Below are 22,485 nucleotides of genomic sequence, written 5' to 3'. Positions count from 1 at the left end.
CAAGCAAATTCCCGTGTTAGTCAGCAAAATCACTGAAACTACAAAAACTGAAGGTCCTCCAAATCTCCTATTCTAGCTAGAATTATCAGTAGAATCTTTTTTTTTTGCCTTTGACTTAAAAAAAAAAGATTGCTTTTCATTTCTTCTTTACTAGTAGTAGAAGGGTTGGAAGGAGATTCTCAATTATTAAGAAACATTTGTCATTCTAAATGACAAACATTTTCATAAGTCAGCTAAACTCACAATATCTTCAAATCACACACGATTTAGCTGCATTCTTGATTCACAACCAAGTCCAGGCATATTAGGCTAAGAGAAGAGAGAAAATACGACAAATTCAAGAAGATTCATATTAGAAATCATGGGAAGCTTTGATTGATTCAGCTATTGGAAGCACTGCTAAAGCTTCAGGTTATCAAATGTATTTCAGCTTTTAACACCACAGAGAGATTTGAAAGTTATTAGAGGGAAAAGTAAGATAAAAATATATATTTGAATGCAGGGATATTTCTATTCTGTTTTCTATTTATGCAGGATTTCTTTAAACCTCATTTTTTCATTTTTACAGTTACAAGTCTCTAACAAATTAACTCAACAGAATCTCAAGCCTTAACACTTTCATGTGTTGACTTTGTATATTAACATGTACTATACAGTGATATAATTGGTTTGCATTTTGCTTATTATGGACACATTACATTATGGTATAGCACTATGTACAAGATAGTTCCCTATGGCTTCCTTTAAAAAAAAACCTTCTGGTTTAGAATTGTGTGTAAAAAGAGCCACTGTTTTGTTTGGCATGGAAATTTACATTCTGAATCCATACTGACCATATGATTCCTGAATGCAAGCAGTTAGCAAATTCTTCCTAGCTAGATTTCTGAAACAAAGCTCATCACAAGCTTTCAACCTAAGGCAAGCAAACGCAACTCTCCAGTAGTGCTAGATATGCTAACACCATAGCTGCCTTTTGGTAAAGTAAGAGTTCTTTCAAGTCAAATTTGACCCTGACAAATAGTTTTCTTGGCAACAGTTCAGAAATACTTTGCTATTGCATTTATTCTTGATTTTTCCCCCCAACTTCCTAGTCTAGTAGAAAACCTAGGATTGCTCGATATTCTTTTGTTCAAACAACAATCCGGTTGGTCTCTTAGCAGCTCTCTTAGTTTCGGTTTTAGTAAAGTTTTTAATAATATTTTAATCTGTGTCATTTTAATGTTTTAATATTTTAATTATGTTTTACTTTTTTATAAGCCGCCCAGAGTCCCCTCATAGGCGAGATGGGCAGCATAAAAAAACTAAACTAAAATAAATAGGTATTTAGGTATTTTTAGGTATTTATTGGGATTTATAGGCCGCCCTTTTCCCTGAGGGGACTCAGGGTGGCTTACATTCGTAGGGAAAGGGGAAGTGCAATATAACACAAAAACAGTATGTGACTAAAATAAACAGTAAAAAACACAACTTTCATTCAGCATTCAACACTCGGGCGGGGTGAATTAGAAACTTATCCCCAGGCCTGGCGGGATAGCCAGGTCTTGAGGGCTGTGCGGAAGGTCTGGACGGTGGTGAGGGTGCGAATCTCAACGGGGAGGTCATTCCACAGGGTCGGAGCTGCTACTGAAAAGGCTCTCCTCCGCGTAGTCACCAGTCGGCATTGACTGGCGGATGGGATTCGGAGGAGGCCCAATCTGTGTGATCTAATTGGTCGGAGGGAGGTGATCGGCAGGAGGCGGTCTCTCAGGTATCCAGATCCACTACCATGGAGGGCTTTAAAGATGGTGAGTAATACCCTGAAGCGCACCCGGAAATCGACAGGTAGCCAGTGCAGCTCGCGGAGGATCTGGTCCAACCCTGCTTAAGCTTTTCAAGACCGGTCCAGGTTGACTAATTGCTGTAGTCTTCTGTGATGTGTTTTGGTGCTTAGATCAAATCGGGTACCTTCAGTAAATGCAGTTTTTCCCCACAATGGACGGTCTATGTATAAGAGCACACAAGCGCTGGGTATCATAATCAATGCTGAGATTTCGTTCTGAAATGTTCAGTACTGTGTGTGCCAAACAAACCCCAGATGCAGCCTCCAGAAGTCCACCTGGGAACATTGTGGCATATTACTTCTAGGTACAATTCAAGAAACCAGTGATCTCCTTTCAAAGCCTATATGGACTGAGTCCTGGCTACCTTTGAAAGAGTTTACGCCAAACAAGTTCTGCTTGCCTAAGGCATGCATGTGGATTTGTTGATAGCTTCACTCTTCAGAAGTTGTGAGGAGAGGGAACTTAAAAAGGTAAAGGTTCCACTCACCCATATGTGTTAGTCGTTCCCAACTCCAGTGGGCAGTGCTCATCTCCGTTTCAAAGCTGAAGTGCTAGCACTGTCCAAAAATGTCTCCGTGGTCATATGGCTGGCATAACTAAATGCCAAAGGTGCACAGAGCACTGTTACCTTCCACCAAAGGTGGTTCTTATTTTTATACTTGCATTTTTACATGCTTTTGAACTGCTAGGTTGGCAGAAGCTGGGAAAAGTAATGGGTGCTCACTCTCTTATGCGGCGCTACGGTTTCGAACCGCCAAACTTGCAATGTTTCTAATTGACAAGCTCAGCATCTTAGCCACTGAGCCACCGTGTCCCTGATACCTTGGAAATCGCTTACGCCAAACAAGATCTGCTTGCCGAAGGTCTGCCTGTGGAGTTGCTGATAGTTTCTCTCTTTAGGAGTTGTGAGGAGAGGGAACTTAGAGACGAGCATTCTTGGTGGAAGGGCTCCTCCTATTGAATGCCCTTCCACCAGATAGAAGAACCATGTTCTCACTCTCTCACATTCAGTAAGCTTTAAAAACCATGACTTTTGGAGACTAAACTGAGGGTGGTCAAAGATACTAGAGTATGATGACTTTTTGATTTTGATTCTATATGGCAATATTGTTTTATGATTAGAGAATTATGTTTGCTGGACATTTTGATAATTTTTTTTATCTCTGTGTTGTTTGTGTGTTCTTGCCTCTAAGCCCCACAGTCAAATGATTGAAGTGACCTCAAAATTCACCAAAATCCTGTTCTGACTTCCTTGTGACCAGATGAAGCTACAAAGCATTTCTCTCAGCCCCTTTATTTTCCTCCTGGAATTTTGCCCACTTATTTATTTTATCCTAAAAATCAAATCAATCAATAAAAAAAATCTAACTACCTTAAACCAGCTGCACTCCATTAGAAACAGGACATACTGTATATCAAAATAAAAGGAACTAGGAATACTAAGCTAAGAAATTATAAAGTTGTAAATAGTGCAGTGGTGGGTTGCAGGCGGTACGCCCTGGTACGGGCGTACCGGAGCTCCCTGGAGCAATGCTCCGGAGGGCTCAACCACCTGCCCGAGCTCCTTACCTGTCCTTTAAGCCTTTGATGCTTCTGTGCATGGTGCATACAGCGCCTGCACGATGCTCCGCCGAGCAGCTGGAGCATCGTGGAGGCTTGCGGAAGCATCGCAGGCAAGCACAACGCATGCGTGCATCGCACGCATCCATGTGGGTGACTCTGGGGCTGTTCCAACTGTACCGGTTGGAACAGAATCAGGAACCCACCACTGAAATAGTGATGGTGCTAATGCTATTAATCTCCCAAGGCTTTCTTGAAAGGAGATTCCTTGGGAGATTAATGTGTTTTTCATGTGCATCTAGAAAGCCATGAGAATAGGGGCCCATCCATGCTGCAAGGAACAAGCTCTTTCAGAAGTGGGGAGTTGCTTCAGGAAACTGCATTATCCTTGTTAGTGTAGCTCCTTAGTAGGTATTCCTTAAGTAGGACAGAATTGAAAATAACAATGTTTATCCCTTCAACTCCTAGGAAGTGGCAGAAAATAATACAGCTCATGCTATCTAACTCTAATATACAGGAATTGCTATAATCCTTTATTTCTAATTACAGTAGCCACTCTGCCCTGGCAAGTTGAGAAACAAGTGATATTTACCCTATACAGTATAAACTTTTAAGATTAAATGTATATAAAAAAGAAAATAAAAAAGAAATACATTATTTACACAAACGGGGGGGAAAAAGAAACTCTTCATAGTAATTATTAAATATAAATAAAAACCTGCCCATAGTTGCCCTATGGTAAGATGAGCGGCCAATAAATTTTAACAGTAAATAATAAATGGAATTTAAAAAGAAAGTACAACTGAACTTTGCTCACAAGAAGAAGGAAAGGTCTCTAATATACAATAGATGCAGTGTCAAAAATTCTCCTCTTCAGTTGGAAGCCCTTTCAGTCAGCAGCAGGTTAATATTCACTTATGGTGGCTTTCTTAAATCCAGTAGATAAAAAATTGATTTTCCAATTATGAGAGCATGCATAGCTGGTAAATAAGTAACATCTTTTCAGCATAGATGAGAAAAAGTACCCCCACACACACACACACACTCTCTTGCTGAAGAAGTGTCCATGGTCTGTTGTGTCTTCGGTTCTTTTTCTGAACATGTTTTAGGTTCAGTTTCCGAACTCTAAAGGCAATGTGGTAATATTAATAAAGGCCTCGCAAATAGAGTGAGGGAGAAGAGGAGTAAAGAGAACTTTCTGCTTCCAGGGAGCTCCACTTTTTATTCCATCAAGGCCTCATTGATTTACATAAAAAAAAAGATCTTACATGTACATTGGGGGAGGGGGAAACCATCAAATCTCAAAACAAAGCCTTATTCCACAGTCAGCATTTCCATATGCAGTAGTAAACTCCATGGAAGAGACTTAGTGTTTCAAAACTGGCTTTAGAACATTTCCAAAAACTTAAATACTTTTTTGTTGTCCAGAAACAAATACTTGAGCTGAGTACAATAATTCCCCAAAATGCAGACATCTCAAAAGAGACGACTGACCCCACCCACCCATCTCCAAGTACTCCTACCTTTTTGTTGGCGTGGGGGCTCCGGAGGACACATGGGTAACCATGGCATCATTCATGTTAATGAGAGGCCGAGAAGGGCTGAAATAGAAAAGGTTTGTTGGATGTTAAGCTCCAGAAAGACAGAATAAGGGGGAAATGCTTACTGTTGGTTACTTAATGCTATCTCTCTTTAACCCCTGAAGCAAGAACTCCTGATCCAGGAACCCTGCCCTGGCTGTTGCCATGCTTTTTCATCAATTTCATCAGAACCATTTCCAGACAAAGAAAGAAATGTCACAGGCATTATAGAACTTGCTATAAGTGACGTAGAACCAGGGATGGGTTCCAGCCATCATTACTACCAGTTTGGCGCCTAAAAAATGTTGTGCTCCGCGTACATGCGCGTTTGCACTTAAAACAATCTGCACATGCATACAACATTAAAAAAAGAATTAAAATTACATTTTTTCAATGAAGATTGTTCTGAGCATGTGCAGAACAGAAAATCAAGATGGCACCGCCGAAGATAGAACCAGTACAGTCACGGGTCCACCAGAGTTACTACCTATTCGGCCGAACCAGACCGAATAGGTAGGAACCCACTTCTGCATAGAACTCTTGGCGGAGAGTGAAATATAAATAATTTAAAATATACAAAACACCCACGTTTGCACCTCAGGAACAGGCAAACTAGAAAATCTACCAGAGAAGTCTCTATTTCCTTATGGGATTTTACAGGCCCTCGTAGGTTATTATAAGACCATCGACCATGGTATCCTTCTGTGACGGTTGCGAGAGGTGGGAGTGGGAGGCACCGTCCTTCGGTGGTTCTACCTCTCAGACAGGTCGCAGTCGGTGTTGGTCGGAGGGCAGAGGTCGACCCCTAGGCCCCTCAATTATGGGGTGCCGCAGGGTTCGGTCCTGTTCCCCCCTCCTATTTAACATCTACATGAAGCCGCTGGGTGAGATCATACGTCAGCACGGGATTAAGTACCACCAGTATGCGGATGATACGCAGTTGTATCTGTCCGCCCCGTGCCAACTCAGCGAAGCAGTAGAAGTGATGTGCCAGTGCCTGGAGGCTGTTAGGGTCTGGATGGGAGTAAACAAGTTGGCACTCAATCCAGACAAGACCGAGTGGCTACTGATGTTCCCTCCCAAAGATTGGCCAAATATCCCATCTCTCAGGCTGGGGGGTGAAATTATACGCCCCTCAGAGAGGGTTCGCAATTTGGGAGTCCTCCTGGATCCCCAGCTGACTTTAGAACACCATTTGTCAGCTGTGACCAGGGGAACCTTTGCCCAGGTTCGCCTGGTGCACTAATTGCGACCCTACCTGGATCGGGAGGCCCTTCAGACAGTCACTCACACCCTTGTGACCTCAAGACTGGATTACTGTAACGCGCTCTACATGGGGCTGCCCTTGAAGAGTGTTCGAAGACTTCAGCTAGTCTAGAATGCAGCCGCGCGAGCGATCGTGGGTGCACCCAGGTACACCCACGTTACACCTATCCTCCGCGAGCTGCACTGGCTACCCATTAGTCTCCGGACTCGCTTCAAGGTGCTAGTCGTTACTTATAAAGCCCTACATGGCATCGGACCTGGGTACCTGAGAGACCGCCTTCTGCCAATTACCTCCCATAGACCGATCAGATCACACAGACTAGGCCTCCTCCGGATCCCATCTGCCAGCCAATGTCGGCTGGCGACTTCCCGGGGGAGAGCCTTCTCTGTTGCAGCTCCAGCCCTCTGGAATGAGCTCCCCGTGGAGATCCGGACCCTTACTACTCCTCCGGCCTTCCACAAAGCCACTAAGATTTGGCTGCTCCGGCAGGCTGGGGGGCTGTTGAAATAGCCAGCCCCACTGTAACTATGAATGTTGTGTATTTTAAATTGTTGTTTGTCTATTTGTCTATTTATCCCCTTCCTTTAAACAGAGTCCTTCGGGAGTGGGCGGCATACAAGACCAATAAAATACAAAATACAAATACAAATAAGGAACTTCTGCTCTCAGAAATCAAGGCCATGAAAATATGAAAGGAATCACCCTGGTGAGGTCTCAGAATAGTTATGCAATTGCAAAAATGTTCATGACCTCCTAAAAAAATCCAACAGCACTAACACCACCACTACTCCAAGTCTCCTTACAAGTAAAATCACAATTTTGCAATGCTTGCTTCTATATTTTTCGACATACCAAGTTCTGCAGGAAAAAAATGAGCCCTTTAGTTTTTCTAATCTTAATCACGAGAGTAATTGACAGATGCATAACTCTCTTTTTCAATAAAGATCTTGGAACATGTCTGAAGACAGTTATGTGGCGTTTGGAAGAGTCTTCCAATTATAGAACCAAAGAATGTGTTTTCTTTGCAGTAGGTCAACAATTAATCTCTCTTCCCTCCACATTTCAATCAAGAATGCAAGGAATGCACGAAGAAGTGAAGTTCAAGCATTCGGCTGCTCTTTTAAAAAGTAATTATTTCTCAAATCTATTCTATTAAAGGCTTGTGTCAAATTGTTTGCAGTAAAGCAAAGGGCACCCAAAATTAGAGGTCAGATTTAGAAGCCTCAGTTGCCTCTAAGACAAGCATGCCTTGTCCAAGATGTAAAATACAGTATTATTGCCTCTTCACAAATCTAAAATCTATTAAGCTACAATTAGTTCAACCACTTATAAACAGTATAACACCTACCGTCACTATAGGGGATTTTAATTAAAAAACAAGAACAATGTCATTGTAAATGTGAGCATTAGGAATTATTGAGGAAAGATTTTCTGTCTTGTGGAAATGTATTTTGTTTTCTGCTAGAATTAAGAATTCTAAAATGAATTTAAAAAAACTAAACAGAAGTTTGCTGCAAAATCATCAGCTGACCTGAGTTCTTAAGTACTTTCACATAAATATTTCCTGCTAATTAGATAGAATTATAGACTATAAGGGCCATTTAGGCAACTGAGTTCAACCTTCTGCTCAGCACAGGTATAGAAATTAAAATATCCCTGATAGGTAGTTCAGCCTCTTCTTGAACATATCTTGCAAAGGAAGGCAAAGGCTACCAAGTTGAACAGATCCCGCCATACATTGAAATATTTGTACAAATGAATTATTTGAAACAATAAAAGAATTAAAAGTATAGTCTGCATGCTTCTAATAAAAAAAATGTGCATGAGAAAATAATCTATCCCTTAGATCACGTGTCTTCTAGCTGCTTTATGCGTTATTCTACTATAGAATTAAGAACTTTTCATATAGAAAGTTTGGTTTCCTGTAGGCATGAAAGAACAATAGTGAGAAAACCAATACTGCTTTCTTTGTTTCCTTCAAATGCTAATTTGTATTGCTCTTGTTATCTTAGGCACCTGATTTATAATATTCTACAGTGAATGATCACCAAGCCATTCCAGATCCCTACATCTCTATAGCTTTCAGACTTTTGATCCCTGCTAACTCTTGATAAGCAGGGATAAAATTTAAAAATTAACATCTGGCAAAAAGAAAGGGATTTCATTGCCAACAGCATACTAGACAATTAGCCTCTTACTGCCTTACTAAGCTTTTTCTTTCTTAGTTAATTTAGTTGATTAATGAATTGATTCCATTCTGTTGTAAAAGTGTGGCCAATCACTGTTGTCTAACAAAAAACTAAAAACAATAGTATTTGCACAATCAGCACCTAGTTACAGCACTATTCAGCACTATCGAGAGGGGTAAATGAATTTATCCTTTGAAGACAAAAGATCAGCAACACAAGCAATCTCCTGGAAGTCTCCTGTTAACCCACCTGTGGTGAGTCTCCACTTAATAGCAATAAGAACCCCATTCAGAAACCCCAAGCAGATAAGGCAGAATTGCCATCCTACAAGATTTTAATTCTAACTCATAAATAATGCCAACCTAGTACAAAAGTTGATATTGTTCTAATTGCCCAAGAAAAGCAAACAAAGCATTCTGGAAACATGGTTATTATAAAGCAAATCATTCATAAACTTGTTGTTGCTCTTGCATACACAAATGTACACATTTCTATCTATAGAACACCATCTCTGTAAGAACAAACACACACACACACACACACACACACACACACACACACACAGGCTACTTCCTAGAGTTGAGACTGACTGGACCAAGGTCAACCAGCTGGCATTGTGCCTATAGCAAGAACTGACAGTCTCCTGGATTCTCGCAGGTGGACAACTAGACAAAACTGGCTCACAATGGGTATAAAGCAGAATCTCAAAATACCACCATCTTCACCCAACCTCAGGGATTCTGAGATGTTCAGCAGAGGCCCCGTTCAAATTGCCTGTCACCAAGATCATTTTAGGTCACTGAGTTGGAAAGTTCTCCCTCTATGAAATTCTGCTGGCAGTTAATCAGGCCCATTTTTGTAGGCTTCAGGAAAAAACAACCTGAGTGGTGATTTTATAGGCTTCTTCTTGAATTACATTTTGGACACTGTTATTCATGATCGTTGACCTTGCTGGTTGCTCTACTGCTTTATGTACTTTTTTTTTTATATATTAGGTTTGCCACCTCAGGAAGATTCCATCCTAAAAATACATTTACATGTGTAGGCTTGCAGGAAAAAGTTGAAATAGTTTTGTTTAAAAGATAATGCAGGATTCAAATATACTCCATTTCTTATTAAACACGCTTGAAAAGAAAGATGTTAATATATGAAGGCTATGTACACAGAAAGAAATGTTTAAGATTATGTTGCCTTTTAGCTTTTTTACAGCAAGAGAAATTGAATTTCTCCTTCAGCTCAAAAGCTATTTTCATCAACAATGTTGGAATGAAAGTGAAAAGATGACCCAAACACTGAAAGTTAATGGTTTGTTGTTTACGTGTGACCTGGAATGGACTCTATCATGCAGCCTGCAGAGAATCCTAAGAGCTTTTCAGAACCAGCAGAAGAAAAGTCACTTTGTACTATAACTGGCATCAAAAGATTTAGGTTGGAATGTAAGGCCATTATTTTTACACAGAGAATGATTGTGTAAAAATCACAACCTTAAAACATAACTAGGAGTTGAGTTCAACATGAAGAAAGTTTTATAGAGCCAAAGTTTCTGAAAAAGAAGAAATCCACTCCTACTTCCAAATGCCAGTTTTTGTTACTTAACTTTTGCATAGAGCACTTTCACTTAGAATTTAATGAAAACAACCCCTCAAACTGAAAGCAGGCACTTTTCATTTTACACAATTTGTATGATTCTTCATGAAACTGAGACTTACAAATGGGCTATCAATGGCCTACTTATCTTAAGCCAAGCCAGAGCAGGTCCTGGCTTCCATTTATGCCTCTAGAAAGTGGCAAGAAGATAACAAGCCTTTGTGTTTGCAAGTGCTGTGGTCTCCATATTTTTGTGCCTTCAAGTCCAGTTAAACCCTACTGTCAATTAGTTATGTACTATCAATTAGTCATGACAAGTCCATGCACTTTTCTTGGCAAGATTGTTAAGAGTATTTTGAAATTGCTTTCTTCCTAAGGCTGAGAAAGAGAAAATGACTGGCCCAAGGTCACCCAGCTGGCTTTGTGCCTAAGGCGCAAACTCATAGCGTTCTGGTTTCCATCCCAGTTCCTTTAATTACTCCACCAAACTAACTCTTGGTCTCATTATAACATTTGCTTTTGACATTGGTCAAGGTACAAATTATTCTGGGCCATGCAGTATTTCCTACCAGCGGCAGAAAGCCCAGGGATTGTCAAAGCAAAAATTGTATTTTAGACATATAGAATATAAGGGAAGTACAAATAGAATCCTGAAGTATTACTGAGAATTAGGCATATGGAGAGACATCTAGAAGTGGGTAGAGATGCCCAGTTCATAGCAATTCTTATGCAAAGCCTCCTTTGGGGATACTTGAGGAAGATGTTAAAAAAAAAGAAGTGGGCTTCACGGCATGAACAAAATCCTAACCTTTTCATGTACTTACAGCATACGACAATAGCTTAGTGTCTATCTTCTGGAATCCTTCACATTAAAACTTTTGTTATCACAGTTGGTGAATTGTCCAGAAAAGGGAACTAAGCAATATAAAAAAAGGAGAGATGTATGGCTGAGAAAGTTACCCATTAAACAAGAAAATCTGACATTACTCTAACATGAGCTTATCAGAGTGATCTATGAACAGAGCAGTATTTTATTCACTGAAATAGACAGAGAGCAGCTTTCTGCATTTAAGACTAGCTTGATGGTACTATCGATCACTAGATAGCAGAGCTAAAAGGTTTTAACAGCCACACATGTCAGTAACCCAACCGAACACATCAAGCTCAATTCCACTGAAGGAGAGCGCATCCAGATTTCCACCATTTCAACAAGATGATAATGATATATCTCACCTGAATGCATTGTTAGATTATTTTTAGTAATAAAAATAATCAGATTATAGTTACAGCTAACAAACAAGGTAACCTAATTAAGTCAGTTTACCCCAAAGAAAAAGACCAAGTGTGGCCTAAAATTTTAATCAACTTTACAAAATGCCCCCAAAGGTGTTTTTTTTTAAAGGTCTGATTAGGAGAAAGTGGAAAGAAAACTATTGATGCAGAATAGATATAGAAGAAAAAACCAGAGATCACTAAATTGCCATTTGTATTTAATCTTTTGAATTATTTTTCTTTAACCCGTGTCAAATATTAATATCTATCTTCGTTCATTTCTCTTCCAAGAATTAGTTTCCCCCCTTTTGTTGACAGGAAATATAAACAATTAACCTTGCATTTTGCTGATTACTTTCCCACCTGCTCCAAGCCTGCTTAAGAGACTGTGAACTGCTACTTCACAAAGACTTCATTCCTGAAGGACTTCAAACCTGGCTCCAAAATTAGAGTAACTTAGATATCCAGGAAGTTACTGCTTTGTGCAGCTGTTCCATAAACTATCCTTGAATGAATCCCCATCTCTCCAGCCATTGTTGCAGTCTATGTATAGCTAGAGGGGAAGGAAGCCCCCTCCCCCCCCCCCCCCCGCAACTTTTACTACAGCTTCATCCTTCACATCTATCTCTATAACCATGAGCTACTAAGAATTACTGGAAAAGGTAAGAATTTATCAATAGCATTCAAAGATTATTTGCTTGGCTCTCAAGGAAGAGTCCCTAAAAGTGCATGCAAAAACCTTCCTGCCTTAAAGCGGTACAATAAAAAAAAACAGAAGCAAGTAAATACAGCAAACCTTCTGTGCTCAATGCAAAAGCCTCTGCTTTCCCTTTGCCGTAGAGGCATCCAAAGACACTCCTCCACGGTTGTCTCCAAGGAAACAGAACTGGCACGTGATGGAGGAACTTATACATGTAAAAGGCTGGCTTTCAGGGGAGAGGGAGCAGGTACCATCACAACCCTTCAGTGGCAAAGTAATTCCCTCTTCATTCTCTAGCTAGCGTCCCTCTGCAGAGTCAAGGTGAGTGGAGAGGAAGAGAAGCCCTCAACAACAAACACAGGGAAACAAAGAGGGAGACAGAGACAGAGAGACAGACAGCCAGAGGCAGCTTCTGCTTCAATTGTTTTTTTTCATGGAATAATTCATTTCTACAGTTCCCCTTTAAATAAAAGGCTTTGTAGATAAACCCTTTCAAAAAAAGCACGGACAGCTCCTTGTTAGTTCTATTTCCACTGATTCTTAGTAAAGCTACTCATGAATATATAAGCCATAGTTATTATCCTACTGAATAATTACAGGTTTTCAGTGAGTCTTGTAACCATCAGATTACCACAGAATTTAAGTCCCTCCCAGGCAATAAAACAATAAAGAGTTCTGACATCAGCCAGAAGTTCATCAACATCAATTTAAAATTCAATTTCTCTGACTGCCCAAAATCTTTTTGAAAGCAGAATAGAGAAGGTAGAAGATGAAAAATAAAATAAAAAATTAAAAAGAAGAAAGTCACCTTACATTTATGGGAGCAAATTCAAATGCAGGCTTCACAAATTATTACCAGGCTAGTGTCAGAGAAGGTGCCAAAGCCAGCATACCATTAAGAACCAGAAGTAAGAATGTGAACAAAGTTTTGGCCGAAAAGAAAACTGGCTGTCACTTATTTATGTGTGCAGCTCAGTTCTTGCTTCTATGAAGAAGGAGCCTAAGCCTAAATCCTAACATGTTAAAAACAAGAAAAAAATCAAGGACACAATTGGTCCATTACTAGAAGAAAGTGGCAAGAAAGTGACAAGAAATAGAGAGAAAGCAGAACTACTTAACTCATTTTTTGCATCTGTGTTTACATAAAGGGAAAAAACAGTCCCACCTATAAAAAACAGCTCCACAAAAAACAGATTAGGAACACAAGTTAAAATAGGGAAAAAAATGGTAAGTGAGCACCTGTCTACCTTAGACGAGTTCAAATAACCAGGACCGGATGGATTACACCCCAAGGTTCTGAAGGTACTGGCAGACGAGATCTCGGAACCACTGAACTACATCTTTCAAAGATCCTGGAGCACTGGGGAACTGCCAGAGGACTGGAAAAGAACTGATGTGGTTCCCATCTTCAAAAAAGGGGGGGAAAATAGATCCAGGAAACTACAGACCTATCAGCCTGACCACAATACCAGGGAAGATTCTCGAAAAGATAATCAAGCAACAAATCAACGAACACCTAGAAATAAACAAAGTAATAACCAAAAGCCAGTATGGGTTTGTCAAAAACAGATGCCAGACTAATCTTATTGCCGCTTTTGACAAAGTGACAAAATTAGTGGACTAGAGGAATACTGTTGATATAATTTACTTGGACTTCAGTAAGGCATTTGATAAAGTAGACCATAACCATAACCTAAAATAGAAAAATGTGGGTTATTCAGCATCACCACCAGATGGATTTGTAACTGGCTGACCAACCACACTCAACATGTAGTCCTCAATGGAACTGCATCTACATGGAGGGAGTACCCCAAGTCTCTGTTTTAGGCCCAGTACTCTTCAACATCTGCATCCATAACTTGGATGAGGGGATAGATGTGGAACTCATCAAATTTTCAGATGACACCAACCTGGCAGGAATAGCTAACACTCCAGTTTTAATGAAAAAAGGACTAGGAGAGACATGATAGCAGTGTTCCAATATCTCAGGAGCTGTCACAAAGAAGAGGGAGTCAAGTTATTCTCCAAAGCACCTGAGAGCAGAAGCAATGGGTGGAAACTAATGAAGGAGAGAAGCAATTTAGGAGAGATTTCCTGACAGTTAGAACAATTAATCAGTGGAACAACTTGCCTCCAGAAGTTGGGAATGCTCTAACACTGGAAGTTTTTAAGAAGATGTTGGATAACCATTTGTCTAAAGTGGTGCGGGGGTTTCCAGTCTAAGCAGGGGGTTGGACTAGAAGACCTCCAAGGTCCCTTCTAACCCTGTTATTCTATTCTAAAGTCTTAGTTCTAGCCAAATATTTGTATTTTTTCTTCAGTTGTAGTTTCATGGATCTGCCATAAACCTACTCCATCTCTAAAAATCATTGGGGCCAAAGGACAGCACTGTGCCAAAGGTTACCTTTCCAAAAGTAAAAATGAGGTGAGGGTAGGACAAAAACTGCATTTGGTTTAATTTATGGGTTGATCAAATAATGCTTAAAAATAATTACTGTCACATTGAAAAAATAAACATAATTTCCCCAAAGGACTATAAGAGTCACATCCAATTGGCTGAAAACAGCATATGGCCCAGGGGCACCCTTTGCCTCTCGTGCAAGATTAAAGGGATAACCACAATTCAATGAGAGATCACCTGTTTTTTATGCAGGCTGAATTCATACCACACACCTGATTAGTCTAAAATGGTGTTGGGTAGTTTTGTGATTTGGCATGGCAACTCAATTGATTTATCATATTGTGGTAATTTGGCCACACTATGATACTATGCTATTGTTTGTACACGGTAATTGTATTTTATTAACCTAGGTTTAGAGGTTCAGTGTTGTGCAAATTTTATAATGATGGTTGTTTAATTCCTGGGAGAAAAAAACAAATCTCAGTTCAAAAACAGCCTAGGAGAGCTGCTACCAGAAAAAGTAGGCAGTGCTGGAATGGATTTGGTACCAGAGGGTAAATTTATTTATTCAAGAAATTCAGTCTGGAGTTGTTACATAGCCACAGCACAGTGATAACTCCACCAACCCCGGCTGGTAGTTACCAGATGAAAATGAGGCCGCCTTCTCCAGCTCAATTATACAGTTTTATAGCCATCTGAGATTTCAGCATGTTTGGGAAAGTGCTCACATTAACTGGCATTTATAAGACCCATTAAGCTTCTCCAATGAAAATATGCTATGGACGGGGTGGGAATGGGGCATCAGTACTTCATTAAGCTACAAATAAATATCTAAATATTTTAAAGGATTTAAAGATCTTTTCTGGCTAAATTTCATATAGTTTATCAAAATGACACATTTCATCAGAGATTCACTGAGATTCGGATCAGTTCTATCTTTTACCTATGAACCTATTATTCCACCTCATCCTTGGGGAACAAAGAATGATTTCCAAATGTCACAGCCATCATAAAATTGCCATTTAAAGAAGTTATGCTATCATATACATGTTAAGGCTTTCCCCAATGTCAACAGAAAGAAAGAATCTTGAAACAATTGAGGGTTAGCATAATCTAAGATTATTAAATTAGTGAGTGTTCATCAGTAAAATGCAGAAATCACATCATTAGAACATTACCCTCAGATGTGGCTGCTTGTTTCATTCGTTTCATTTAACAAATTACATGATCAGTTTTTTAAAGGTACTGATACACAACCGGCAATTCAGGCAGAATGCTGAAAATTTGTTTGGCATTACAAGACTACAGTTTTTAACCTTGAATCTTCCTTCTTCCTTCTCCTTTATAGCATTCAGTTACTACAAAATTCCTTTCTAATCTTTACAGAAAGCACATGTGTCCATAAACAAAGACTGGAAACATTTTTCATTTAAATTATAGCCATTCAAACCACAGTTTGCTAGAAAAATATAAATAGGGAAAAGATTAGGTCCACTTCATTGGACTTTTTTTTGAAGCAAAGCTTAAATATTCATTGCTTTACATTCAAATTCCTTCCATTGCTATGATCCTTTTTTAATTAATTCCAAAACCAGGTGAAGAAGAGCAGTTGTGTTTAAGAAATGAAAGAAGAAATAAGTCAGTTAATAGCCTAAGGCTTGAATTCATAAAGTCAAAGAGTGGGTTAGCATTATGTCTGGATGTTATCAGTATCATCCATCAAAAAAATCTAAAAAACTTAGCGAGGGAGAAATTTAATTTTTCACAGTACGTTCTTTCTCTAAGCCAAATACTTAAATCATATCACACAAATCAGATATGTACAAGACAGTGATGAGATGAAACAAGGGAAATTCAGAGTCGTCCCCTGAAAGAACTTGGAATTATAGGAAGAAATAGCCCGGGAAACAGCATAGCGCAAGAGATAGGCGTATCGACTTTTGTGAAGATCATTATTTTTCTTGCTATCTCCCACTTCAAGAAACATAAACCAATTACCGAACTTCAAAGCAGCATGAAACAAAGCAATGAAAGTGTCAGGTGCAAGCAACCACATGTGAAGGGTCACACTGACAACTTTCTTGTGTTCTGCCTACAGTACCAGAATCTCTCCAGACTCCTTGCCTTCCCTTGCCAACAAACAGATAAGATACCATGGAACCTAGTTGGGGGCGGGGGAGGATCAGTCCTAGGTCTCTTGCAGCTGCAGGATGACTCAAAGCTAACTCCCTGCTTGAATTCTCCTCCTGGCCTGGCTGGGAATTTCCCAACAGAAAGTGTCATTAGTTCTGTGTCAATCAATTTGGGACAACACCACATATACTACAAAACTGAAAAAAATCTCTACCAAATAAGGTGGATTTAAGAGAATGTATAAATTACTGATTCACTGTATGAAAACAAGCAAAGTTTTGCATAGAATCTTGAGAAGAATGAAGGTGAAATCAAACTTAGAGATCAAACATAAACATTTTTCTGTGTTTATTTGCATTCTACTGTAGGAAGTCAGCCACCCCTCTCCTAGAAAAATGAACTATTTTAGGAAATAGTAAAAGGACAGAATATTTCCCCTAAAAAGGAGGCAGAAACTCAGCCCCCACCTTTGTTAATGGGCCATTAAGGCCTGGGCCAGTCTATTCTACATAACAAAGATCTACCTCCTTCAAGCAGAACCATAGTAGGAATTGCCCAAAGCCTTTTCATTACATCATCACCCAGCAAGGCTCAACCAAACTTGGGACTCAAAACACAACCTATAAAGTTACCCCTACATGACCCCATGAGAGTCTGATGACCAATCAGAATACAAACTCAAATTCAAAAGCCCAGAAAGGGCATAAAACCGAGGCACTCCCAGCATCTCTTCCTTTTTTGCCCAAGACCTCAAACCATGTGATCCTGTCCACCATTAAACCATCTTTCCAAGCAGCCTCCATGTTTCCAGTGTCTTTTTTCCCCACTTGGAACTGAACCCAGATGGACATTTTTTCCAACACTACCTTATTGTTTTTATAAATAACTCAAGGCAGTGAACCTTCCTCCTCTTATTTTCCTCACAACAACTCTGTGAGGTAGGTTGAACTGAGAGAGAGAGTAACTGTCCCAAAATGATCCAGCTGGTTTTCATAGCTAAGGAAGTATTTGAACTCAGTCTCCTACAAATTATGAAAGTAACAACGGAATGTAACATCAATTAGCATTTAACATTTAACATGGACCATTGCCTCTAAGTCAGTGTTTCTCAACCTTGTCAACTTGAAGATGTCTGGACTTCAACTCCCAGAATTCCCCAGCCAGCATTTGCTGGCTGGGGGATTCTGGGAGTTGAAGTCCAGACATCTTCAAGTTGACTAGGTTGAGAAACACTGCTCTAAGTAATCTCAACTCTTTTAGGGTAAAATAGGGAGGGAGGAATGAAGTTCTGACTTCATCAGATCATCAAGAGCTTTTAAATATTCAGAGAATAAAAAGCAGAATAGTGAAAACTTCCTTTGTGGCAGTTAAGAGAATTTCAATAGTGTGCGGCAGAAGCAGAGGTAAGTCAGTTATCCAAGAAGGAAATGGCTTGATTACTCATATGCAAATACAATAACACCTTTATCTTTTCATCAGTCTCTTTGAGGAGCAGCTGGAATCATCCATGAATCCCTTTGGGGTTCACATTTTAAACCCTTTCTTCTTTAAAAGAAATACTTATATGATTTCTTACATGAATGTCCAAAAAAAAAAAAAACAACCCACCACCCTTTACATTATATGGATGCCACCCTTTGATGTTAGAAATCAGGATTTTATTGATTCATTTTATAGTTAAGTGTGAACATTAGAATCACTTTGGAATTTTCTGAGGTGGGATGTGTGAGATTGCAACAGGCTTTGTCAGCAGTTGTCTATAGCAATAGCACTTAGACTTATATACTGCTTCACAGCTCCCAACAATCTGGGTCCTCATTTTACCAACCTTGGAAGGATGAGTCAATCTTGAGCCCGTGAGACTCAAACTGCCGGCAGCCGGCAGTCAGCATAAGTAGCCTGCAGTACTGCATTCTAACCACTGAGCCACCATGGCTCTTCTATAGGCAACCCTGAAAGCTGATGTTTTGAAGGAAGTCTTTGATTAACAATAATTCATTCAATGACTTTTTGGAGTTACAATAGTGCTAAACAAGTGGTTAGGGCCAGCCCTTGAAGATCCAGCCATCCTAGCAACTTCAGAGTCACATGATTACAATCTAAGTATTTTGTAACTGGCTCATACAATGACTGCAGTCATGTGGATCATGATTTGCAATTCTCCCTGCTGGTTTACCACAAGTATAATCAATGGGGAAGCCAGTAGGGAAGGTTGCACATTGGTCAGGTCTCTCCCACTTGCACACCCCATCCAGCTATTCACACACCCCTCTCCCACCCAACAGCTGCAACCCAAAACTCCACCACGTCTCCTCCGCCATTGATCAGGTGGTTAAAAGTGGCAGTGGGAAGCTTGTACCTTCGGACGTTCAAGATTCTGTTAATTTAGCCTTTCAATAAATCAGAATTAGCTCATCTTGTTGTGTTTCCTCTCTGACGTCAATCTTGAAGGTACAATCTCCCCTGCCTTATTTCAGACTGATCAAATAGGGCAGATTCCTCCTCAGTTTCTTCCTAGGACCATTGGGGAATCCTCTCCCTCTTGTCTGATAGTTTCCTAGGCAGCATGTCTTATTCTTATCCCCCAAGGACATTCACACATTCCATTACACTCCTGTATCCTCCCCCCGCTTCTTGCAGCAGCCATCCAAAGCCCCACTGTATTCAAGCCACACCTCCCACACCACTCACACACTATCTGGCAATGGGCACCCAAACAACTGAATTTCCCCACCACTTGTGCACCCATGTGCATCCTCTCTCACCCAGCAGCAGCTACTTACCAGCCTGCATGCCTGCTTGCAAGCTACTGTACCTTGGACCTGCAACTTCCTGCCGGCTTCCCCACTGATTTTGCTTGTTGGAAGCCGGCAGGAAGTTGGAAAGAAGTGCTCACTTAATGAAGGATGATCATTACTTGATAACAGCAATGGCAATTGCAGGGATTGCTGTCACTAAGCAGTGTGGTCACCTGACATTGCACTTTATGACTGCATTGCTTAGCAACGGAAATTCTGGTCCAGTGGTGGATTTCAAATTTTTTTAGAACCTCTTCTGTAGGTGTGGCCTGCTTTGTGGGAGTGGCTTTCCGGCCATGTGACTGGGTGGGAGTGGCTTGCTGGCCCTGTGACCGGGTGGGAGTGACTTGCCAGCCATGTGACTGGGTGGGCGTGGTCAACTTGTAAAATGTTGTGAAACTCACTTAACAACGCTTTTGCTTAGCAACCAAAATGTTGACGGAGAAACTCTGGCATTTGAAGCACACAAGTCTTAAAGCTGTCAAGTTACAAGACCCTTGCACCCCTAACCCTTTAGGGAACAAAAACCAGGGGTGTTCAAACTTGACAGCTTTAAGACTTGTGGACTTCAACTCCCAGAATTCCTTCTCCAGTCATGTTGGCTCAGGAACTCTGGCACTGAAGTGTGCAAGTCTTAAAGCTGTCAAGTTACAAGACCCTTGCACTCCTAGCCCTTTAGGAAAAAAAACCCCAGGGGTGTCCAAACGTGACAGCTTTAAAACTTGTGGACTTCAATTTCCAGAATTCCTCCTCTCGCTCTTCATCTTGATGATGTGCGGACGGGCGGGGAAGGGGGGGAGCTGGAACCGGTTCTAAACAGCACTGTAGATTTGTGGAACCTCTTCTATAGAAGAGGTTAGAACTGGCAGGAACCCACCCCTGTTCTGGTCCCACTTTCCTTCACAACTTGAGGACTATCTGTAGTAGAAAATTAAGCATGCTACGGCTTGCCACTGCTGTGTCTGTTGAACATCTATTTATTTATTGGACTCTGATGTTCAAGCAACTTCAAAAAGACTGGGTAGCTCCAATATTTAAAAGGATACATAATTTTACAAAGAAACATGATTATCTGGACAAAACAACATAAATAACATTCAGGGAAAAATGGCTGTGGGCAATTGCAATTGCCAGGGGCAATCCCGAACACCACTCCGGGAACAGAGCCTGGTTTTAAGAGACTGCCAGAACATTTGAAGGGTAGGAGTAGAATGTGTGTCTGAGCGGGTGCTGTGCTAGAGGTGCTACAACAGAGAATGCACATTTCCAATCTGCCCTTACTCATTGTTTTGATTAATTTTGCTGTTTATTTTCTGCATATTTTGCTGGGCATGCTTCAATGCTAAAAATGATGTGCATGTTTTTTATGTTTTATAGGAACTAGTGGGTTGGATTTATTAGTTGTCTTGGCATTTTATAAATAGAATAGGAATGACAGAAAGAATGAATGAATCAGCCAGTTAACTGATTCATGCATACATGCATACATACATACATACATACACATACACACGCACACACACACATATTGTACTATATAGCAATAGCACTTAGAGTTATATACTGCTTCACAGTGCTTTACAGCTCTCTCTAAGCGGTTTACAGAATCAGCATATTGCCCCCAACAATCTGGGTCCTCATTTTACCCACCTCGGAAGGAAGGAAAACTGTCTCAACCTTGAGCCGGTGAGACTCGAACTGCTGAACTGCTGGCAGTCAGCAGAATTAGCCTGCAATACTACATTCTAACCACTGCATCACCACGGTGCTTATATAGCATTCTTGATTGCACACATGATCTACAGTGCTTGGGCAAGGCAGACAGCAGAACCTCTAATTCCAATGTTAATTTCCTGCAATATTTTTAATTTCTCCAGCCAGTCAAAGCTGTCAGACCTCCTTTCTTGCTTGTGGTGTATCAAGATGCCATTTTATTTCCTGGTAGGAATAGGCTAGCATATTAAACAATGTTTAAATGGGAGACTCTGAGTTTACCTATAGCCATCAGTCCAAATTGTTCTACTCTTTAGCGATAATGAAGAGCTACATCAGGAAAGTATTTGTGCCCAATTTATTTTAAACAATAGTTAATCTGGAGAATCATGGCAATTTAACAACAGTCTAAAAACAGAAATAGTATCTTTTTTAGTACCCACGCAGTATTAGGAATTGAATAATTTACAGCATAACTTTTATTCTGAATTTTAAATAAGCCCTGCTTTTTATTTTATTTTTCTCTTCCCACAATTCACATAGCAGAGCTGCAATCCAGAGGAAAACAAGATTTATCTACTTAAGGATTACTCTGGTGACTGTCAAAAACATCGGAGTATAGGTAGTCTTCAACTTACAACCACAATTGAGCCCAGAATTTATGATGGTAAGTGAGACATTTGTTAAGTGAGTTTTACCCTATTTTGTGACTTTTCTTGCCACATTTGTTAAGTGAATCACTGGTTGTTAAATTAGTAACCTGGTTGTTAAGTGAATCTGGCTTCCCCACTGATTTTGCTTGTCAGAAGTTTGCAAAACATGATCACATGATTCTGGAACAATGCAACCGTCATAAATATGAACTAGTTGTCAAGCATCTGAATGCAAATAATGTGACCATGGGGATGCTGCAACAGGCGTAAGGGTGAAAAATGGTCAAAGTCACTTCTTTCAGTGCTGTAACTTTGAGCAGTCCTTAAATGAACTGTTGTAAGTACAGGATTACCTATAATGATGTACTGAATTACAACAACTAATAATTGTATTTCAAATAATAACTTCAATTACGAGGCACTTTTCTTTATGTTGAATTACAACTATATATATATCCAACCAAAAGATTTCACCTACTCTGGCTGTTCCTTCCAGTTCCCTATAATCAAAGGAAGACTGCTTTTGTGCCAAAATACCTGGAAGCAACTCCCATTAACCTCAGTGTTATTTTCTTCCTAACAAATATGCTTTAAGAGGTTACATATCAAGTCAGTTTCATGGTGGTTTATTAACACAGAGAGGTCATCACAATTATAGTACATAAATATTTTAGCAAATGGAAATAGAGCAGAATAAATTCTTTATTGGCCAAGCGTGATTGGACACACAACAAATTTGTCTTTGGTTCATATGCTCTCAGTGTACATAAAAGAAAAGATACATTAGTCATGAATCATAAGGTACAATACTT

The 22,485-nt window shown here is 40.0% G+C and overlaps 1 protein-coding gene across 12 annotated transcripts in view; it reads right to left on the bottom strand.

Moving 5' to 3' along the window:
- Positions 1–22,485, bottom strand: part of DTNB (dystrobrevin beta) — a 126,890-nt gene that overhangs the window by 54,869 nt on the left and 49,536 nt on the right. For all 12 annotated transcript variants that reach the window (XR_004255233.1, XR_004255234.1, XR_004255232.1 and 9 more), the window contains one exon: positions 4,904–4,981. Coding sequence is in view for 9 of the 12 variants with exons in the window: in XM_032215968.1 (XP_032071859.1) it covers positions 4,904–4,981 (78 nt within the window). In the remaining 3 variants the exon portion in view is untranslated. The remainder of the gene's footprint in view (positions 1–4,903; positions 4,982–22,485) is intronic.

The sequence above is a fragment of the Thamnophis elegans genome, chromosome 4 (assembly GCF_009769535.1).
Source record: "Thamnophis elegans isolate rThaEle1 chromosome 4, rThaEle1.pri, whole genome shotgun sequence".
Lineage (NCBI taxonomy): Eukaryota > Metazoa > Chordata > Lepidosauria > Squamata > Colubridae > Thamnophis > Thamnophis elegans.
The sequence above is the reverse complement of the archived record's forward strand: the minus strand, read 5'-3'. Positions and strand labels throughout refer to the sequence as shown.